The 23,689-nt window shown below is 37.1% G+C and overlaps 1 protein-coding gene across 2 annotated transcripts in view; it reads left to right on the top strand.

Moving 5' to 3' along the window:
• LOC126354819 (integrin alpha-PS2-like) overlaps positions 1–23,689 on the top strand; it is a 721,457-nt gene that overhangs the window by 638,648 nt on the left and 59,120 nt on the right. The window contains exons 7-11 of one of the 2 annotated variants that reach the window (XM_050004759.1): positions 5,052–5,126; positions 7,538–7,713; positions 12,456–12,668; positions 12,846–12,948; positions 22,532–22,766. In XM_050004759.1, coding sequence (XP_049860716.1) covers positions 5,052–5,126; positions 7,538–7,713; positions 12,456–12,668; positions 12,846–12,948; positions 22,532–22,766 — 802 coding nt within the window. The remainder of the gene's footprint in view (positions 1–5,051; positions 5,127–7,537; positions 7,714–12,455; positions 12,669–12,845; positions 12,949–22,531; positions 22,767–23,689) is intronic. The other variant, XM_050004760.1, reaches the window with a different exon arrangement.

Raw genomic sequence — 23,689 nt, 5'->3', positions numbered from 1 at the left:
ACAAGAGGGAGTTTACTGTTTAGTAAAAAACAGATTTAACAAAACGAAGGTACTTGAGGTTTGACGAAACGTGTTGTTAAGTTCATAATTATAACTATCTGTAATTCATTGTACATTGATGTTACATATGAAGGACTATACCAAACACTTTGATCAGTTTATTTGATTAACCATCTTCCACCACTTTGCACAGTGATCATCTGACACATCCATTTCACAGAGACCTTCCTAATGGAAATCAGATAGATCTGGCAAAACTGCATTTATCCATCAACAGTAGCTCTGTTTGACTTGTTGACCTCTTCTAAGACAGCCATACTCAACTTCCCTCTTTCCATGTTTTTAGTTTTTAGTTGCCACATCACCATGCCCACCCAGCACTACCACTTCTCTCAGCTGACTCATGCAGTGACACTCTTTCAGTTGACTGACTTGTTTACATGGTGAGCCTTTCATTACTATGGCCATCACCCAGCCATTAATTATTTAAATCTTACAAAAATTGGCACTATGCTAGTTCATGACTTAATGCTTAACAAACTGGTATGATATACAGACAAAAATAAAATTTCAACTGTGAACTGTTTGCACTTTAATAGTCCTTCAAACACTTAAATTTTAACACAAGCAACTAGTGGTTGGTACGCCTTTTTTTCACTTTCTCAATAATGAATAGCCTCAAAGTTATGCAAGAAAGGCAGTAATTCTCTCTTATTTGTGCACCAAAATGCATTTTATACACACACCTAAATTAGTGCAAAGAAGCTTTTACACATTGGTGGCACAACACAAGTTTAGCCAAAGACTAAAAGCAATGATTTTCTGACATTGTTATGTAAAATCATTTATGTAGCAATCAATCTGGCACCAACAGTAACTGACAAGCATTAAAAACAATGGCTCAGTAATTTTGTTGTTTTGGCTTATTCAATTTAGCTGTTATGTAAAACATGTTGGTAATATCCTAATCTTTTCACTTGCTGTAGATAAATTGTGTATTATTGCAGTTTACTACTGCTATTATTACTGTTATTAGTATTATTATTATTATTATTACTATTATTACTATCACAATCATCATCATCATTTTCCTTTCAAAGAATAGGCTGTTGCCTGTTCTGAAATCATAAACAAATTTTTTTTTTTTTTTCAAAGTCTTCCAACATCTCTTTTCTCATTTGGCTTGTAGTTCAGAACCTTCTGAGGAATTCTGTGACCTGGCTTGCTCATGAGGTGTTGTCTTCAATCTTCATATTATTTTTAATTTTTGTCAATCATGTTGAAAATAGTTAGTACTGCTCTAATATCTTCATTTCTTATCATGTCTCAACTTGTGCAGCCCTTCATCTGCAATGCACCTTAAGTGCCATGTGGGAGGGTTTGCATACTTCGGTGAAGCTAAGTGCTGTGCTGGCAGTAACATTGCTACTGGCACAGACAGAGTGTACCCCAAAATTTAGAATAGAGAGGACTCTACAGGCACAGAGAAACAAGCTTCTCTAAGAGAGACAACCTCGACAGAAAATTAGACATGTTGCAATTCCTTAAGATGGCAGCCCCATCAGGCAACTTAATGTGCACGGTGCTGATAATGCAGCCAGGGGATTGTAAAATTACTGATAAAGTCAAATTACTGATAAACTCACAAATAGCCTCAGATAGTTTATTATTATTATTATTATTATTATTATTATTGTTATTATTATTATGTTTCCTTTCTCAGACATTATTATTATTATTATTATTATTATTATTATTATTATCATCATCAACATTATCATAACAGTTTTGCTAGCGTGTTTACAGATGGAACAGTAGCTCAGTTGGATGGATTGAGTTAAGAATTGGTCTCAGCACTCACATTAAATTATATGACCAAATAACACAAAATGAATAGTCATACTCATATTTCTTGTGAACTGTTGTGCTACTCCTAAATATAATTCATCCATCTTAAACACTGTGTACCATTATTTGATTCATATACATGTTGAGGAGTTACCTCCGTGGTTTTTCTTACTTCACTCTTATTGAACATCTGGTTCGTTTCTTCAGCCAATTCTCAACTAAAGAGAAGTCAGAGGGAGCTGCAGTGTTGCAATATATCATTTATGTGTGTAAGAAAAAAAATGTTTTGTAGAGCAGTTATCTGAGTGTGATTGGGATGCAGTTTGGAGACATTAGTTGTACCTCAAAGATTATTGTGACCAGTGATAATGATTGTCATACTGGTTAATGGTATGAAAAATTCTGAGTGTTTTGGGAATTCTAATGTTTCAAATAAAGGACAACCATCCTTGTCAGTAATGATTATAAAATTTTTTATGTTCCTTGACTAAAAACTTCTATTTCTGGAAAGGTCCACAAAAGGAGATAAAAGATACAGCTCAAGACACTGCTTAACCTAACATTAAATGGCTTTTTCCATGACATTAAAGGAATTTTTTTGTGCTGTAGGATGGAGGTGACTGACAGCCAAAGTTCTTGCCAAATGTCAACATTAAGCAAAGCGGTGCCACTGAAAAGAATAAATAGGTGAAGGGAGGGTAACCAGTGAACATATGGTTCATTGATACAGAAGTGAATGTGTTATTATGTGGGTGATAAGTTGGATAGACTTTGATAGAGGGTAATCTGTGAGAGACCCTTGGAGCTCAGTGAAGAATAGGCAGAATTTAGACATAAGAGTATGGTTAAAATGTACATGTAGATTCTTGATCTGAGCTTCAAAGTGACTGGATTGGTAATTTGATTCTTCTCAAAAGCATTTAATGAGAAATGCAGATTTTGGATTGAGTACTTTGTCTTACGTTTCTGCAGAAATGGGAAGCCTTATGAATACGGCAAAGAAAAAAATATGTGTAATGCATGCAGTTGAATGAAAAAGTTTACATTTCGAAACACAAATTGTGAGACAGCATTCACACAGTTTTCACGAACAAAGTTCACTGCTTATGTGATGACTTTGTTTTAACTTGTCCATTATTAAATGAAGTTCGAATAATGTTTAGGACTGTGGAATTTCAAGTTGAAAAATATTGTCCCTCTGAAAACATGTGGTTGAGCTTTCTAATGGAGCTCTAATTGGTTTTTATCACCAGGAATTGAAGCATTTTCAGAAAGGGGTTGTAACTCTTTTCTGTGTATCTTTTTTCTAGAGATTTCAGAGATCAGAGGACCTTGTTTCTAATAATGAAGTAGTTGCAAGGTGATTTATAGAACTGAGTCCTTTATTCAAACACACAATTAACTGCATTTGTGGTATACATATATGAAGTAGCAGACATTTGACCTCGCCTCAGGATGACACACTTACATTACAGTCAATAATCATTATTGTTCATGTATTTTATCAGTGCATATGAACATGTTCAATCATTGCCAAATCTAGGAGTTAGCATATACAAAAATGAAATAAAGAATGAGTAGAGAGTAAAATTTCCACCAGTGTGCTTTGAAGAAAGAGTATTGCTGTGATAGTGGGAACATGAATGTCAGGGAAATCAGCAGCCACAGTTTACACATAAAATGAAATATACAATCTGTCAAGTAAAGAAAATCTACAGCTTGACTCAACTTATGATTAGTTGTGATCTCTCTATGTAAATGGGGACATGAACAGTGTAGATCTGCTGATAATACAACACACTGCAGCTGTCCAGCGAATTTTGCAAAGCTGATTTTATTTTTAACGACATTTTATTGTACTTGTGGTACAAAGTTACAGTGAAAGTTTTTGACCAGAAAGATAATTTTCTTCATAATTTTTGTTTACCATGCTGCTCTGTCAGTGAATGCATCATTCAACAGCCAGATCATTCGATGGAGTTGATCCAATGCTTACTGTCTTCTCAGTCTCTATAAATATTGTAGGTTAGTCATCTACAGCACAGAAGGCCAGGCAGTGATACTGACTGTAGAAATGAGGGATGTTAGATAGAATACCCAGCTTGTGGTTTCCAAAATGAAGAAGGGCAAAACTTTGTCTACTCTCTGCAGTAGGTCCACTTAGCAGATAAATTCCTTAGGTGGATCATCATATGAATCTCTAGAATTTCAATATCTCATTATTACAGCTTCTGATTATCTCATTAATGATTTTTTCAAAGAAAAGTTAAGGAGGTGGATCGAAAGTGATGGATACACTGATATACTCCAGCACTTTAACTATGCTCCACTTAGATTATAAAGTCACTGTGAAGAGAAGAATGGAAAGAAGAATATTTGAAAGAACTGTGATGGACACTCATTGCATGGTGTATTACAGAACATCCCTGATGGATGATCAGGAAAAGGTTTGTAAAACAGGAAAACAAGCTTATGGAGAATACATAGTAAAACATAGAACTACAGAGGTTGGTCCGTAAACATTCTTATATGAAAAAGTTTTAAAAGACATTAGTTATTTTGTGTCTGTTCTCTTCCTAGTTACAAATAACAAACTTTCAATAAAACTGACAAGATTTTTCGTCTTGCCGATAGCTATCGTTGCTCCTTGTCCTTCTGAAATAAAGCATTATCTCTGGATAATATTGTATATGTCCCTTTCTGTTGTCGCCATTTATTGAGGCATCTTAATTTTATCAGTCCATATCTGTGAAATGCCATGTTTATATGTAACCACTGCAGTAGGCCAACAGATTTTTTCCCCTCCTGTGCTGTTATCTTGAATTACAGCTACTGTCATAATGCTTGCAACTAGTATCAAAGTGAGATAAATGTTATTAGGGCACAGTATATGACTGCCATTTAAATACATTAAAATAACACAATCGAGGTCCATCATAGATAAGGCTCCAAAAGCACACATTGAATGCATCAGCTTATGTTAATATTGTCTTGAAACCATAAATGAAGCCTTCTCAAATTTCAGAAACAAACTGCCATTTCTTGTCATATTCTGTCGTTGGACTTTTGCCTCTTTTCTTATAGTTCATAGAATTCATGTGGAAGTGAGTTATTGAGATTGAAATAGCAGTGGCATGTATTGCAGAGTTTGCCTCTTCATTAATGTATATTAATTAATTTATTTTTCACATTTCACCTTATAGGAAGGCTGTACTCCGTTAATGCATATGCATCTTTAAAATGGTCTCATACAGTCTACAACTTCTCATATCCCCCAGGTAATTTAAATTTATAAACTTACTTCCTGGAGGTGTTGGCGATGGCTTACACCAGTGCTCAGTCTTCAACCCTGCAACTGCTACAAACAAAGCAACCATTGTAAATACTGGATTCTAATGGTGCAATTACCACAATCCCATTCTTTTTAAAAATGAACATAATTTGGTGACAGCAAAATCAGTAACAAATCCGTTCTATATGGAACAGTTGGTGAAACCCCAGCCAAATGTATAAGCATAATACTTGTAACAAGCTTTCTTCTGAAGGTCTGAAAGGTATAATCATCTACCAGCCAATCTGTAAGATCTGCATTACATCTGTTGTGGTTCATGGGAACATAACTATTGTATTTTTGTGTTTCCTCGCAACTCTAAATTTTGTATTTATTTTCAAGTAAATTTCAAATTAACAGCAGCTGTAACTGTAAGCTTAATATTGCTTAAAATAAAGTAAAAAGTAACATTTAAAAATAAATAGGCAAGTAATAAATCTGATACAATAAATAATATCTTATATTCAAATAAAACATGCTAATACACATATAAGCTTCAGTGGTTCTTCTCTCTATGTGAGGGAAGTTTACTGAAGTGTTGATTATCTGAGCTAACATTTACTTTCAGAAATTTTGATATATACTGAAGAAATCTAACTATAATTGATAGTGTCACTTAAAAATTAAAGTAATATGCTTAACATTAAATAAAATATTGTAAGTAGTTTTTCAGGGTTACAGGTGTTGATAAGAAAGTGTACCACAAAGGCCTAGCTGCTTCTTATATTCATTTACTTGATGATAGCTTACTATATGCTTTTAATGATACAAACAAGGTATTTTTGCAATCGAGTTTTGCATTGTTGTCTTCTTCTTCTGTATGTGGACATTGGAAACAAGCCAACTCATAGCCAATAAAAGTCATATTCATTCATTAACTCCTCATCAATGTGGCCCTAATTTTGACAAGTTAGTTCGATGCTTTAGAGTACAGTAATTTAATAAGCAGATGGTCAACTTTTGCATGACCATCTACAGATTCTCGTATGCTGTAACTATGTTGTTTCCATTAAATCTTTGTGTCCACTGAGACTATATCTTGGCTATGTCAGCAGCTGACTTTCCTTTGTTTCAAAGACAACAGTGTAGAGTCATTATAATGCTTCATAGGTGATGGCTAATGTTTAGTAACATAAATAACTAGTAACATGGAATTATGTGTAAAATGCATTAAACATTATGACTACATCAAGTGTCCTTAATTCTATACAGACTTCAATAACATACAACGTCAGATAAATAATGGTACAAATTTCTGGAATATGTTTCTGGGACCAACACAAGAAAAATCCGTGTAAACATATGGCTTAAAAAATTCCTATTTCTGAATAATAGCCCATAATCGGTTGTAAAGGAAGTTGGATCAGGGTTTAACATCCTGTCATTAGAGATTATGCAGAAGCACAGGATGGGGAAGGAAATTAGCCATGCTCTTTATAATGAACCATATTAACATTCACCTTACGTAATGAGGTAAATCATCAAATTTTAAATATGGGTGCGCGAACAGTGAACTGAACTGTCGCTCATTGTCTTGCCAGTGTGCCACCTCAATAGTTTTTATACATTTTATACAGTATTTCCATACTTCTTTAATGCTAATATTTCCAAAGTATCTGTTTGAAACATTTTCCATCAATTTCAAAATAAGCTACCCAAAAGTGCTGCTTAACTGCTGTACTCTTATTAGCCATCCAGGCTTATGGTGAATCGCTTTGTCAACAAATTCATTGTATGAATAGAATATGTATCAGAATTTCAAAATTCAGAAGGAATAATTTTAAAAACTGGTATATGTTATTGCTGTTGGTATTTAAAATTTATTATTTTGTCATATGTTTTACACAAAAAATAACTATGCATCTGAAATGAAAAAATAAATGATATATTTCAAATATTATAAATCTTCTCAGAGATGAGTCTCTTTCTCAGATCGTATACACTGATTGCAGCAGTAACATAAATTGATAAACAAAACTTGGTTATTTTTGCAAGAAAAGTGGCAGTGGGCAAAGGGAGCAAGGTCGCCATATTAAGACCCAGTTGCCTCTGGGATGACTCTGCCAAAGTTTGCATTATTATTTATCTGACGCCTTTTATATATAAATACATTTCAGTATATTCCAAGTGAAAGATTTTATTTCTCTAGTTCAAACATTACAGCAGTCATAATAGAATATGTATCAGAATTTCAAAATTCAGAAGGAATAATTGTAAATACTGGTATGTGCTGTTGCTATAAGTAGTTGTTACATCTTGTAATTATTGTTGTGGAAGGAAATCTTTGTATTTGTTTTGTGAGCACTCACTCACTTGGCTTGAAAGAAATAAGTATGCAGAAGGTGTGACTTCTTTCAGGGCAGGTTTACTCACAGAGTCTATATAATCGACCTGATGTTATTAGTACCCCTGAAGGTCCAAAACAGTCAGATGATTCTTACCTTGGATATTCGGTGGCTACTGGTGATTTCACCGGGGATGGAACCAGTGGTGCTGCTGTTGGTATGCCACGAGGGAACAGACTAGTTGGAAAGGTAATGATAAGGACTAATTTAGCTCTTTTTTATTTTGAAACAAATATCTTTTTTCATGTACTTCCTTTTTAAAAACAAAGTTTTCAAGGCTATGAGAGATTAAGTAGATAGAGTCATTTATTCACAGACACACATAATTTCTAAAGACTCCATTGTAAAAGAAAAGTCTGAAATGTAGAAGCATCTAATATTTACATAATGGTGATCCAGATGCAGTTAACCCACCCACATAACCTAGTGTGCTAAAGTATATGGGACACAGGGAGATAGATGGCTGAGGATCAAATCCGCTTCTCAGACTAACGACACGGATCAGTGTGCCAGCCAGTCTGGGTGTGGTTTTTAGCCTGAATTTTTGGTGTTAGACTCACATGCAAGAAGTAAATCAGGAATGAAAGTCATGTGATCTCCTGTATGCACAACCATTTAACTTTGATTGGTACTTGTGTAAAAAATCTAATGTTGTATGCCCTACTTGCAACAATGTTCTCCTATTCTCACATGGTGTTCATTCTGCAATATTTAAAACTATAGACAGAGCCATTTTTGTTGGATTTTCTTTGATAATTAGGCAGTTGAATTCTGTGAGATATAGTATGAAGTTTTTACAACACTGGTATTTCCTTGCATTGTTTATAAAGTCACAAAAATTGCTGTCTAATATATCTAACTGTACCTGCAATGAGGTATTTGTTTGTGCACTTTGCTTCTTTTCTTTGGAATAGATCTTGAATCCCATTCTGCTCGGCACAGTGTCTCTTCTTCTGTAATTTTCATACCATCATCTTAATGAAATTTTGTTTTGCTTCCCCATCTTTGCCTGTAACTTTTCCATCAGCTTCCCCATTGGCTCCTTCACTTCTTTTGCTTTCTCACTGTTAATAAATTTAATGACATTAGCAGCGTACCCTCATGTCTGCACATAATGACATTTTCTGTGACAACTTTCCAGGCTTGAACTGAGAGGTAACAACTTGCACTGTGCACCACTTTAAACTAGGGCATGGCTTTTCTTAGTCATGTGATCAAGTCAGCTTCTGCTGTGGATGGGCCACAGTTTAATTTGTCAAGTAACAAATAACTTTTACATCTTGCACAGTTCATTTGAAATTAAAGCAAAGGAGCAAGCTGGGTTTAGAAGTGGGTAGAACACAATGGACCCCTCACAAGCCAGGAGGAAAGCTGTAGAACGAAGCAATGAATACAAATAACAGCTTTACCTGGGATTCATGAATTCTGTGAAAACTTTTCTTTCATTTCCAACAATACCTGTATTAACTGTCCACTGATTCAACCAATATTTGGACACTAAGGAAAGCACACAGATTGTGTTAAATATGATCAAGGTAATGGGAAATTCCAAACTGAAAAAAAGTCAGGCAAGAAGATTTCATATCATCAGAACTAATCTCAGGAGCCATGGACTAAGTTTGTAGATCCTTAAAAGTGGAAAACAAGGACAGGATATTGGTTATTGGTACACACCTGAGCAATCTTCATAAGATTGCACTGATTGTCTCTAGTACAGATATATTTCAAAAACAATGGAAGACTTAACAGAGCAATTATAATAAGATTCAAATAATGTGTAATAAAATAATCCAAAGGAGAATAATATAAACTGCCAATGAAGTTGCAGAACCAGTTCATAAATTTTGTACTTAAGCATTTGAATGTAGTTATTGGATAGAAAAGGAGAAAAATAAATAGAAGAGCAATAACAACCTAGAGTACTTTGGGCAAACTAAAGAGGGTTTCTAAAACAAAGATTTCAAGGTGTCTGAAATGGAATTAGAGTGTATTAACAGTTTTGTTGTTCGCCAGTGAAACATTAAGGGCACCCATATCCATGGGGAAAGAGAGCCTCCCCCCATCCCTACCCCCACCTCTCAGGAAAAGGAAAAAAGCATAGTATATTCAGGCGTTTTTCTTTCAATAAAATTATTTCAAAGTTGGTATGAAGCAGATTTTTAACATGGTTGGAACTGGAACTTTGTAATCGCTTTTTGAAAGTCACCTTTCATTTTCCAAAACATAAAAACCCTCCAAATCCCCCAGGCCTAGGCCCCCACCCCCTACTAACTGTCGTACAGGCATCCTTGTGAGGCAGGGACTTGAGTAGTTGACGTAATTAGGACTCCATTGAAAATGAAGTGGAGCTGGCTGTAAAATGTAGCCAGACAAATAGGTGTCCGGTGGGCCAAGAATTCACAAGACAGAGATAAGTAAACAATATCTGTAATTTTTAGAAACTGCAAATTACTCTTATTTTCTTATGACTGTATAAGATAGGTTTTTTGCAAAATTAAGTGTCAAAGATTTTTCAGTGTGGCAGCTGTAACCACGTTCAGCTATGGTCTTGCTTGCATCTGAGATGATTGAATTGGCAGGTCAAGTTATTCTTGCACATAAGACATCATTGATTCCATAATATCTTAGTGTCTCAAGTAACATACTAAGATAAATACACAAAACAGAAACACAATCCACACTATTGTTTACAGTGTGCAAAGGTACATGTTACAGATTTTGACCTTACCTACAATTATTTGTTTTCATCACATAAAAAGACATAAGAAATACACTCATGTGAACTTGGATTAGAGACACTTACCTAGTACCATCTACCATTCTCTTTCACCATCTTGAAGGCTGTGACAGTTTTTGGCAAAAGACTCCACGAGAGATCGAAAACATTCAGGGCAGCTCATGACATGTGACTGCTGAGCCGTAGCCCATAACAGATAGAGATTGGTCAGAGAGAGATGTGCACATCTCATTCTGTGGCATCCCACAAGTACTCAGTAGGACCTGGAGGAAAGGGAGCAGGAGGGCAACCAATGTTCCTCATATTCAAAGAAAGTTCCTCAAATAATTTGACACTATTTGGGAGCAATAGCATGGTGCATTGCCTTACTGAAAGTACAGAATGTTGGCAGGGTGACATAAGTGAACAAATGGATATACATGATCCGACAGTGGACTTCTGTATCATTTATCAGTGACAGATGATGACAGACACATCAGTAGCATCATTTTATCCCATGTTTTTGTTATTCACACGTGAATACCTTCACCGTCCACCTGAACTGAGATCTGTTGGCAAGCATGATTTATCATCTCGAGGTGAGTTCCAGCGTAATCATATTTTTCACGACCACAGGCTTTTGTATCCATTGTCATCTGCAATAAAACATGCTCATAACTTCATCAATTCAAACTCAGGTACATGCAAACTCATCACTTATCAGTCCAGGAAATATTTTTATACTTTGAGTGTCCAGTAACTACCCAAGTTAATTTTTCTACCGTGAAACATGTCAAAAACAGGTTCAAGTGTGGGTCTGTGGCTTCTGCACCCCTATCAAGGAGGTGGTTCTGGATTATGTAACTTTCATTGGCTGTTGCAGTCTGGCATAGAATTGATGAGTGATTTACTGCATTGTGTCTTATCTATCCTCTGATGTAATCTTTGTTAGTCAGTTGTGACCAGAAATGGTGTAGTGAAGATAACTGGTGACCAGACCATGACACCTTATTGTCACCCCCATCCCCTTCGACTCCCGGGGCACAACACTTTATTGGCGCTCTCCCTGCCCCCCTCCTCCTCTGGCATCCACCCTCAGCACAAACACATATAGTAATATAATATGTAGAATTTATTCTAATAATAATAATACATTTTCCAGAAAATCGTGTTTGTCGTCTTGGAGACTATTGGTGCCCCACTGCAAGTGGTGCCCAAAGCGTGGTAGACCCCCCCCCCCCCCCGCCTCCTCTACTACACCACTGATGACCAGTGACATCCCCATTTTGTTGACTCTGGTGTCAGTTTTCTCCAGATAGGGCACCAAGATGCACTCTTGACAGGGGGACATGAGAAGCCCATTGCCTACACAATCTTGGTAATGGATTTTCCCATGCATCAGACACCCATGATGACTTGCATTGATATTGCACAGCTTGTTCATAGTGCACTTGAGAGTCACAATGATGACTACCAGTAGGCCTGAAAAAATCCTACTGACATGACACATTGAACTATACATTTTTTGTGGTGACAGCAGCTATTTCCAATTCAATTGCTTAAGTGTTTATGTCAAATGAATTGTAGTTATTCTGTAAAACTTAAAACAGTGTGCTAACAAAATATTTAAGATTTTATCTGTAAGAACAACTTTCTTATTTCACATCACTTAAAAATATATCTTATTTCTCATATTGCCTCTCAGGTGAGTAAATAATTCTTATTTAATATATAATAGCTTTAAATTTAATTGAATAAGTGCATTTTAATTTCAAAGGTTCATATATTAAAACAGTAAAGAATCTATATCATATTAAAATGAAGCGAATATTGCAAATATTGTTTTTATAATTATTTATGGAGTTTCCAAGACTTACCAAGCGGGAAAACGCCGGCAGACAGGCACAATGAACAAAACACACAAACACACAGACAGAATTACTAGCTTTTGCAACCGATGGTTGCTTCTTCAGGAAGGAGAGGGAAAGACGAAAGGATGTGGGTCACCATCGGTTGCGAAAGCTAGTAATTCTGTGTGTGTGTTTGTGTGTTTTGTTCATTGTGCCTGTCTGCCGGCGCTTTCCCACTTGGTAAGTCTTGGAATCTTTGTTTTTAATATATTTTTCCCATGTGGAAGTTTCTTTCTATTTTATTTATGGAGTTTTGTATTCAAGAAATGGCATTGACAAATACTGAATATTTGTCTCGTACATAGGTCATCTTATATTCATCATTCCTGCAAAAAGTTGGGGAGTTCACTGGTGAACAGATGGGTGCATACTTTGGGTATGCACTTTGTGTATCAGATATGGATGGTGACAAAACTGATGATCTCGTTGTTGGTGCACCCCTCTACACCCACCTTCAAAATAATGAAGGAAAATATGAAACTGGCCGCATCTACGTAATCTACCAAAAAAAGGGAACGGTAAAGTGATAAAAATGTTGTGCAAAATTAACATAACTACCAGTGCAAACAAAAATGTATTAAAAACTTTTTCAATAGAACATTTTTACTAATTAAGAAACTGAAATGTTCTGTAATTTTTGTTCTGCCCAACTATTTACCCTAACTTCATTCTTTCATTGCTTTTTTATATTTCAGAACAGATTTTCCACTCATCATTGGCGTGATGGTGTAAATTCTAAATCACGATTTGGCCTTTCTTTAGCATCAGTTGGAGATCTTAATAAAGATGGATATGGAGGTCAGTGTAATATATCATAATATTGTAAACCACAATACTTTAGTTAGTCTGAGTGATTGGAGATGTGGCTCTGGTACATAAAATAAATAAGAAAATTAAATTTTGAAGGGTGACTCTTTATATAGAGAAAAGTGAAAAGAACTGAGCCTACAAATAAAGGAACTCGTGACTTCATTGACAGTAATTAGCAATCCTAGATCCCTTTCTTGAACTGCTCCTTTGTGTTTTTGCTTGTGATAGTGATACGAGGATACAGTGATTATGTATTTGGACACTGAATACCACAGTAAGATTCTAGAATTAAGATGGTATACAACATTGTAAAATACAGAATACACTTGTTCTGTCATTAAGACAGTGTGTAGGTTTTCTGCTACATTAAACATTTTTGAAACATTTCCTACTGGAAACATAATTCATAACAACAAAAAAACTGGTGAGCCTTTTAACCAAAGTAGGAAACTTTGGGTCAGAGGGCAGAGCTATCTACAGAATCGGGCACTTACTATTTCAGAGTGCTGTGAGTAGACACAACAGGGACAATTTTTTTTATCTCTGTGACAGCAATGAATTGTTCTATATTTCCAGTTGTACTGCCTCCCTTTGTCATTTGATTCCTTGAACCAGCTGTGTTTGGGTGATGATTCCGTACAACACTGAAGAGCTGCCTCAAGTTCCTTTTCAGCTTACTTGGTTTCAGGGATTCCAAAGTGTCCTGTTATACCGTTAACTTCCCTTTTCCATCTATCTCCTTGTGTTGATAGATGGAAAAGGGAATAACAGATACTTTGGATAATTTTCCATGCAGGATAAGCAGACCAAGCAAAAAAAATAGTAACCCCCTGGAGACTTCATGCCAATACTGCATAGCACCACCTCTAGTTATGTTAACGGCCTCAGTTCAGTTACGAAGAGAGTCCACAATTTTCCAGATGAAGCCATTTGTTGGTGGTTAGAGCCTGTAGAGCTCTATAAAATTGTGGGGATTTTGATGGCTACGTTTTCATGTGTTTTTGGGGGTCCATACCTCAGTAACTAAAAATAGAACTCTTATAGGATAACTGTGCTGTCTGCCTGTCTGTTTGTCTCCCTGACCGACTGCTAAAAATGATTTCCTCAGGAACAGGTAAATGTATCAAGTTGAAATTTAAGACTGGTAAAAAATTGAACCTTCCAAGTCAGTGCAACCAAAAGATACATCCATTTATGTCAGATATTTTGATAAATGAAAACTCACTCTTAAAACCTGTGGGGTGATTACCTTAACCTAAAATCATGAAATTTGGCAAGAAGCAAGGTTTCACAGTACAACCATAGAAAGATATCAGGAATATGCATATTTGTAATTATATCATATGAAAAAATATTTTTTTTGTGAACTGTTGTCCATCTGTCTCTGTGTTTGTTGAGACCCCCTTTTTATCAAGAACAGGTAGACCTATCAGTTTGAAATATATGTCATGCGCTAAGGTCTATCATTCCTAGGCAGTGTAGCGAATGTAAGCTTCTAAGTTGAAGCAGTTAAAATATGCAGCCATTTAAATAACGTATTTTGTTACTCACGAACTATATCATCAAGATGTATGGAGTACTTACCACAGACTTTTTATAACAACAAAAACAATCAATTATTGACAAAATTATTTAACTGGATAGATAAAACATCTACTTATCAAGTGGCAGCAGAACACATACTTAAAAGACAGTTGTAATTGGCAGGCTTTCAGAACCTTCATCAGGCAGAAGGGTTGAAGGTGAAGGAAGCTCTACTTACAGCATCTGCCATCAAGACCCATCCCTGTGATTCAAACTGACCTGCAGTCCCTCCTTAAAACCTCAAGTCTCTCACAAGGACTAACACCTCAATCCATAGAACTTCTCACCCCCCCCCCCCTTTCCCAAAACCATGCGCCGCCATCTTTTATCTTCTTCCTAAGATCCACAAACCCAATCATCCTGGCCGCCCTATAGTTTCTGGCTTCAAAGCACCCACTGAACGTTTATCTGCCTTAGTTGATCAACACCTGCAACCCATAGTACAAAGACTCCCCTCCTACATCAAAGACATCAGCCATTTCCTAGATCATCCGAAGTCCGTGCCTGTCCCACTCGCACCTCACACCCTGCTTGTCACCATTGATGCCACCTCCCTCTATACCAACATCCCCCATGTACATGGTCTGTCTGCTGCTGAACATTTCCTCGGTCAGCACCCACCTGATTCGAAACCTGTCACATCTTTCCTACTCATCTTAATCAACTTTATACTTGCCAACAACTACTTCACCTTTGAGGAGCAGACATACAAACGGATCCGGGGTACAGCCACAGGAACCAAGATGGCACCATCCTATGCCAACCTTTTCATGGGTCACTTGTAGGGGGCTTTCCCAGGATCCATAAGTCTTTAGCCCCTGGTTACATTGATGATATTGTTACCATATGGACTCATGGTGAGGCTGACCTGCTGAAGTTCCTGGAATCTCTGAATACTTTCTCCCAATTATATTTCACATGGTCCTATTCTGAATCCCATGCCACTTTCCTTGATGTTGATCTTGTCCTCACTGAAGGCCAGCTACACACTTCTGTCCACATTAAACCTTCCAACGAACAAGAGTACTTACATTTTGACAGTTGCCACTTTCCATGTCAAATGTTCCCTTCCACACAGCCTTGGCATCTGAGATAAACATATATGTTTGGCTGCAGACTCTTTACACTAATACACCACCATTCTCACCTCAGCCTTCACTGCATGTAATTATGCCAACAGCCTAGTTAAAAAGCAGATTTCCCGGGCCATCACATCCTATCCTGGCACTGTTAACCCCTCCACAAAACAGCTTCAGAGCACACCATTGGTGACTCAGTATTATCCTGGTCTGGAATATGTTGATCAGCTACTTTGGCAGAGCCATGACTTCCTATAATCTTCCCATTGCCTTCCCAATCTCCACATTATTCTTGTCAGATCTTCTCCTTCTGAACCCATCTCCCTATCCTATGGCTTCTAACCCTGTGACCAATCCTGCTGCAAGACTTGCGCTATGTACCCTTCTACCACCACCTATAAGAGCCCTGTAACTGGCAAAACATATAATATCAAAGGGAGAACCACCTGCGAAACGACTCGTCATATACCAGCTATTACATAAATACTGTTTGGCCTTCTACATCAGCATGAGTACCACCAAATTATCAATTAGGATGAATGGGCAGAGGGTGTATACTAACAACGTGACATTCATGACCTCAGTGCCTGTTTCGCCACATGTGCCATCTGGATTCTTCCCCTAGAACTCCGCATGTGAGAACTAGCACTACAATGTCCTTGGTTCTCACCACCCACCTACCCTTAATATATTTTACATTCTTCCATCTCAGCATTTGTTCATTGTAACTACTCTTTGCTTCACCCCTTTTTAGTTTTCTGCATATTTCAATGTCTTTCCCATTTATTTTTCACTGTCCCCCTCCCACCTCTGTTACATAGAATGCACTTAGCTTTTTACTCTTATTGACTCATGCATGATGTTTAAGCAGCAATTTCTGTCTGCATATTAACCTGTCTTCCACCTTTTAAGCTCTCAGATTTTCAAATCTCATCCGATGCAGTCCCCAACAATCAGTGTTTCCTTCTCATCCTGTATGGTAAGTCTTCCCTGATCCATGGTTCTGGGAACCAAAATCTACCCCTTTTCCAGACCTCTCCAGTCATTTTCTTTCACCCTTCTTCATTCCCCTTCAACCCTTCTGCCTGAAGAAGGAGCCACTGGCCTCAAAAGTTTGCCAGTTACAACCACCTTTTATGTGTGTGTTCTGCTGCTGCTTGGTGAGTAGATTTTTTTATCTATCCTATTAAGTAATTTTACTGTTGGCTTAGAATCATGATTTTTGTGAAAAAACAGGGTTTAACAGTACATGTAAAGGAAAAAAATTTAGGAAGTATCAGTTTGTTATTAATGTGATTTTTTTGTTCATTTGTTGTCTGTCTTAAAGCTTAAATTAAAACATTCCTGAAAGTGTTGTATTTCTTGGGATCAATACCATCACAGCATCACTGTTGATGACAGGCAAAAATTGTTGAGATTCTTGATTCCAGGATGAAATGTCTGCATACATAATTAAATTCAAACAGAACCCCCAAATGCAAGTCCTACTCGCACCTGCCCAATATTTATTTACAAGTGGACCCAGATACTTTCTATAGAATTTAATAAGCAGTTCCAGGTGTGATAGGGTGCCTGCTGTTTGTGGAACCAGCAGCATGTGCATTTACCTCTGTAAACATAGCTGTTGTCATCTTGGAAGATGGGATATCCAGAGCGTAATGGAGATGCAGAAGGAGGGCAACACTTTGTCTGTGAGAATGTTGAAATAAACATCATGGTTTTTGCTGAAAGTAATAAGTGTGAGTAAGCCTGTCATGGTGTGAAAAACACCCCCCAAAAGGTCAAGAACCACCTCTGACCTGACTGACATGCTCTGCACACTGTGTATTAAATACCTCATTCAATATTTGACACCTTGTAACATTTGAAAAGAGGCAAATTGCAGCTTGTTGGACCACACTACCTGCTTCCAGTTAGTTACTATCCAGTTTTGATGTTGTTTGGCCCATGGAAGACATGCAGCATTGAGTACTGCTGAAAGTCATGTTGTTTTGAGAGGTACCCGACTCCATATGTTCAATACATACAAGTACCTTTCACAATGTTCACTCATAATCTGGCGGAGATGGACCACCATGCACTGATATCAGCAATTTATGTAAGATTCAAAAACAACTGTCATTGATTAGGCACATCGCTCAGCTCTAGTCTCTAATGGTTAGAAATATGTTACGAAAACTGTTCTTACACTGTGTTACAGGGTTTTGAGTAGTACACCATTCTGTGTAAACATGTTGGATTGTGGTGGATTGTCTGCATTGATACCCCAACAAATTGTGTAATTTCATTCACAGTGTGGTAATGTACATGTTCAAACATGATAGCTCCTTTCTGCCACTCTCTCATTCTCCTCATCTTACTGCACTATTTCCATACAGTCCACTGGCATGTATGGGTGTTTTAAAGAGTATCTGGTATTTTGTAATTTTGTGGGTTGTATTAGTCAGAGCCAAGTGATTTTTCATTGCTGTGTTGGTAACAGCATCTGAAATGTATCTGTACATGTGTAGCCATATCATATGTTACTCTGTCATCAGTTGTCAGGAAGATTACACATGTTTGCTTAAGAGTGGCCATTATTGATTTGCTTTAAAAATGGCTCAGTTAGAGAATTTCCATTAAATTTTGCTACAAAAATGGAAGAAAATGTAACACGGTTTTAGAAATATTGAATTGCTTCTGGTGAGTCTGCTATGAGTGAAACAGGGATTTACTAGTGGCATAAGCATTTGCAAGGTTGTTGTGAAGATGTTGAAGATGAATGGCATTCCGGACACCCCAGCACATGAACAACCAATGAAAATGTGGAAAAAGTGAAAAAAAAGATTGCCAAAGCACAATCATAGAAGTTGCTGATGATGTTGGCATATAAACTGCCTCATGTCGTGAAATATTTTCAGATATTTTTGGGAATGAAATGTGTACTGCAGAATTTGTGCCAAAGGTGAGACAATTTGAGGAAAAGCAGTGGTGAAGAGAAGTTGCTCAAGAGTCAATAAATGAAGTCAACAACAATGCAGAACTATTGAAACATTTCATGCAGGTACCATGTTGAAGCTAGGGCTCAGTTGTGTCGGTGGAGGCATTGTGGATCACCTGTACTGAAAACACTTGCTGAGTTCAGTCGAATGTGAAGGTTCTGCTCACTGTTGTCATCAATTTTAATGGTGTATTGCGTTATGAGTTCTTGTTATAAAGCTAGACGATCATAAGGAGTACTACTTACAAGTTCAATGCTGGTTGCAGGAAGGAATCTTGAAAAAACACCCAGATTTGTGACAAAACAGTTAATGGCTTGAGCACCACAATAATGCACCTGTTCACACTTTATTGCTTGTTTGTGCATGTAACTTTTTTCTGTTTCCAAAAATAAAGAGAACCTTGAAGGGCCATCATTTTATGAGCATACATGAGATTAAAAGTGTATTGCTAAAAGAACATAGTGCTGTCCCAAAGATTGTGGTGTATAAGTGTTTCGGGGATTGGAAGAAGCACTGGCTTAAGTGTAGGACATCTAATGGGGACTACTTTGAAGGAGATAACATTAATTTAGGCAAAACATAAAATAAAATCATTTCCAAAAAATGGAAATTCCCAATACTTTTTTAACACATCTCTTACACACCACTTCACTTGCATGACTGTTTCAAGCAATGGAGGGCCATGTGACTGCCTGATCTGCATCATCTACAGCACTCCCAAGTGACCAATGTGCTCTTCTAAGAGGGTGACTGATATTGTATCCTAGATTCTATGTAGATTGTTAAGGGAATTGGGACAGTGGAGAAAATTCTTTCTTTGATTGTGCCTCATCTTCTCATGTCTCACAGAGGTCACATGCAACTGTGCACTGTACACATTGAATTCATTTTTGAAACATATTTTGAAAGAATGGCCAGGAAAAATGACTGAGTAGCCAAAGAAACCTCTGTATTTTGACATTCAGTTAATTACTATGTATTACATTGCTTACATAAAATATTATAAATTAAGAACTGCATTGGGACAGGAATTCCTTTTCCTGGTCTTATTCACAATTGGCTAGCTATTCCTAACAGGATTTCACCAATGCCCCACTTATCATTTTTTTGCATGAACTGCATAGAGAAAAATCACTATTAAAATACCATTTCATGGATAAGTGAACAGCAGTACTATGTATAGACTAGCTGTTAACTGTGGCTGCACTTGCATATCAGTAGTTTTGTTATGAGGAGAGATGGTGGGGGTATGTAAGCTACTGTACATGTAGTAACATCAGGTGCCTCACATTCCTGCCTGTTTGGGTAAGAGTAGCTCATGATGTGCTCCCTGCTCTCCCCCTCCAAAGCTGTCCCAATGCATGTTGCATTGGCATACACAGTATCACTGCTGAGCAGTGCATACAGAGGGGCATGGGTAGGAGTGTGCATCTGTGCATCATGCCATTGAAGTAGCTACACATTATACAACATGCACAGTCAACTGGGGTGATTTTGTTGTACCACTTTTTTTAACATTTTTTAAAATATTGGGCACAAATAAATTACACATCACAACAGCCATTGTAACATTTTACATCTACAGTTATTGAGTGCTTGGGAAAGTGAAAATGTATACTACTTATGCCTTACTAGAGTAAAAATCCAGTTTTAATACTGGTACAATGTTACACTGTCATTCAGGTTAACTTTAGACCAGTCTTAAAAAAACATAGTATTTTTCCCTTATCAAATGCTCTGAATAAATTCAGATAATGCCAAAAGGGGATCAGTCGTCAATAAGAAGTAAAAGTAACCAATGTTAATACAGTATTTCAGGTTAACTTTGAAATATCGTATTAATATTAGCATGGCAATGCTCAACTTTAATCACTGTTATCAGAAACTGTCTTTGTAGCCAATGCAATTAAAGAGCTATCACAAGCCTAAGGGGCTGTAGGAAAGTGGAGAGGTAACTGAAATACTAAGCAGAAATCATAGAGGAAATAAAACTGTTACTTTTAGTATATAGTAATGCCAGTATGTGGAACACCACATTTTTGAAACAGAAATACCAACTGGTACGAAGATAACCGGACTGGTAGAAAGTTTTCCTCATTGACAGTACATTATGCAACAAATAGCGTAGAAGTTGGATTACACACATTGAAGATTGTATAAGCATTGTATTCATTACTTTTAATCATATCACACAGCACTTAGCAACCAATAAAAACATTTACACAAATGTGATAAGGACCAATGTCAAAGAATAAATAGCATTTTCAAAGAGTAAACATTTTTCTCTAAACCATATAACATTCTTCAAATCAATAAGTAACTTGTACTACACACTTTCTAAAACAGACTGTGTTCTTTCTCGGGATTCAAGCTATCTCCATACCAAATTTCATTGAAATCAGTTCAGCAGGCTCCTTATGAAAACATAACAGATAGAGTGACTTTCACATTTATGATCTTAGTATGGATAAAAATTTCAGTTACAATATCTTTTTCTGTGAACCAATTTTGATGAAATGGCTCTGAGCACTATGGGACTTAACTGCTGAGGTCATCAGTCCCCTAGAACTTAAGAACTACTTAAACCTAACTAACCTAAGGACATCACACACATCCAAGCCTGAGGCAGGATTCGAACCTGCAACTGTAGCAGTCGCGCGGTTCCAGACTGTAGCGCCTAGAACCGCACGGCCACCCCGGCCAGCAAGCTATGCTCAAGTTACCTGCAAAAGCCACATGAAAATTTGTCTGGTAGTTTGGGAGAAGTGTGTTCAAACCCACAAACACACACTACAGTTTTGCAGATTTATTATTAATGTAGATTTGTGGAATACAAAAAACATTGGTACTGAGCTGGGTGCTGTGGTGGTTAGCACAGTGGACTTAGATTCAGGAGCACAATGGTTCAAACCCACATTCTGCCATCCTGATTCAGGTTTCCCGTGATTTCCATAAATTGCTTCAGGCAAATGCCATGATGGTTCCCCATGTTGGTAAGACTGTTACATACTCTCAAATATAAGGCCATTAGAGATGAAGCATATCACAAGAAACTTAAATGAAGATGCCAAATGGGATTTGTGAGCTTCTCCTCTCCAATGTGACTTCATTTACCTTATAACTACTACATCTCATTGCTCATTTGCTGCAACATAAGCAAGTACTGCCTTATGTTATGTGTCCAGCATCCAGTCCCATTGCAGAGACTGGGTGTAGGTCTTATGCTAAATGCACCTGTTGCAGCAAATTTTTCTAATGATGCAGTGCACTTAAAACTTTGTGCTAAGACTGCTTGGTAAAGTCATGCATACAAAAATAATAAATCTGAAACACTACAGATATGTGTTAAAATGAAACAGACAAGTTCACAGTACACCGTATGACTTGTTTGTAATGTAGTTGAAAGTATTAAGTACCTTGAAAGCCAAGTCTTTCAAGTTGCCAGGTATGTATACTTATTAGTAGACCTGAAACAATCTCACCACTTTTAATTTTCAAAATTATTCGTATATCAATATAAAGCTCTCGGGTTTCCAATTGAGTGAGTTCATAAAATATTGTGCTACTTCAGTGGACTCATGTGACTGGAAACCTGAGAATTCTATATTAGTTCAACTCAACTGAGGAAGACAATGAGAGCATAATAATATGTTGTTTAAATCAACAGTTTTCTACAGTTGTTATGTGTTTTGAAGCTTACTGTAGTATTACTATACAACTATATTGTTTCTACCTCATAAGTGTATGCAAACTAACGTAAGATTAACATTTTTGTCCATTCTGTAGTGTAATTAACTCATCACCTGGGTTGATCATAAGTGGCTTCTTAAAAGACAATAAGGTGGTGTGAGTGCAGGAAAAAAGTTTATAATGAATCCTTGATTGAGACCTGTATGTATAATCATCTTTTTTCATTTTTAATTCTAGACATTGCTGTTGGAGCTCCTTACGATGGCCTGAAAGGTGGTGGTGCTGTGTACATATATCATGGATCAGCTACTGGCATTATGAAAGAAGCTTCACAAGTTATATTTGGAGAAAGTATCTATAGTCAGATAACAACATTTGGATTTTCACTTTCTGGCGGAATTGACCTTGATGGCAATCAGTATCCTGACATAGTGGTTGGTGCATATGATGCTGATACAGCTATTTTCTTCAAGTAAGGTTATTTACCAATTTAACTAATCACCATATGCTGAAGAGCTGTCTGTGTAACCTCATTACAAACAAATACAAGAAATGAAATCTCAAAACAGTTCTACATCTACATCTACATGACTACTCTGCAATTCACATTTAAGTGCTTGGCAGAGGGTTCATCGAACCACAATCATACTATCTCTCTACTATTCCACTCCCGAACAGCGAGCGGGAAAAACGAGCACCTAAACCTTTCTGTTCGAGCTCTGATTTCTCTTATTTTATTTTGATGATCATTCCTTCCTATGTAGGTTGGGCTCAACAAAATATTTTCGCATTCGGAAGAGAAAGTTGGTGACTGAAATTTCGTAAAAAGCTCTCGCCGCGACGAAAAACGTCTATGCTGTAATGACTTCCATCCCAACTCGTGTATCATATCTGCCACACTCTCTCCCCTATAACGCGATAATACAAAACGAGCTGCCCTTCTTTGCACCCTCTCGATGTCCTCCGTCAATCCCACCTGGTAAGGATCCCACACCGCGCAGCAATATTCTAACAGAGGACGAACGAGTGTAGTGTAAGCTGTCTCTTTAGTCGACTTGTTGCATCTTCTAAGTGTCCTGCCAATGAAACGCAACCTTTGGCTCGCCTTCCCGACAATATTATCTATGTGGTCCTTCCAACTGAAGTTGTTCGTAATTTTAACACCCAGGTACTTAGTTGAATTGACAGCCTTGAGAATTGTACTATTTATCGAGTAATCGAATTCCAATGGATTTCTTTTGGAACTCATGTGGATCATCTCACACTTTTTGTTATTTAGCGTCAACTGCCACCTGACACACCATACAGCAATCTTTTCTAAATCGCTTTGCAGCTGATACTGGTCTTCGGATGACCTTACTAGACGGTAAATTACAGCATCATCTGCGAACAACC

This window comes from Schistocerca gregaria, chromosome 3 (assembly GCF_023897955.1).
Source record: "Schistocerca gregaria isolate iqSchGreg1 chromosome 3, iqSchGreg1.2, whole genome shotgun sequence".
NCBI lineage: Eukaryota > Metazoa > Arthropoda > Insecta > Orthoptera > Acrididae > Schistocerca > Schistocerca gregaria.
This window is presented reverse-complemented; position numbering and strand designations above follow the sequence as displayed.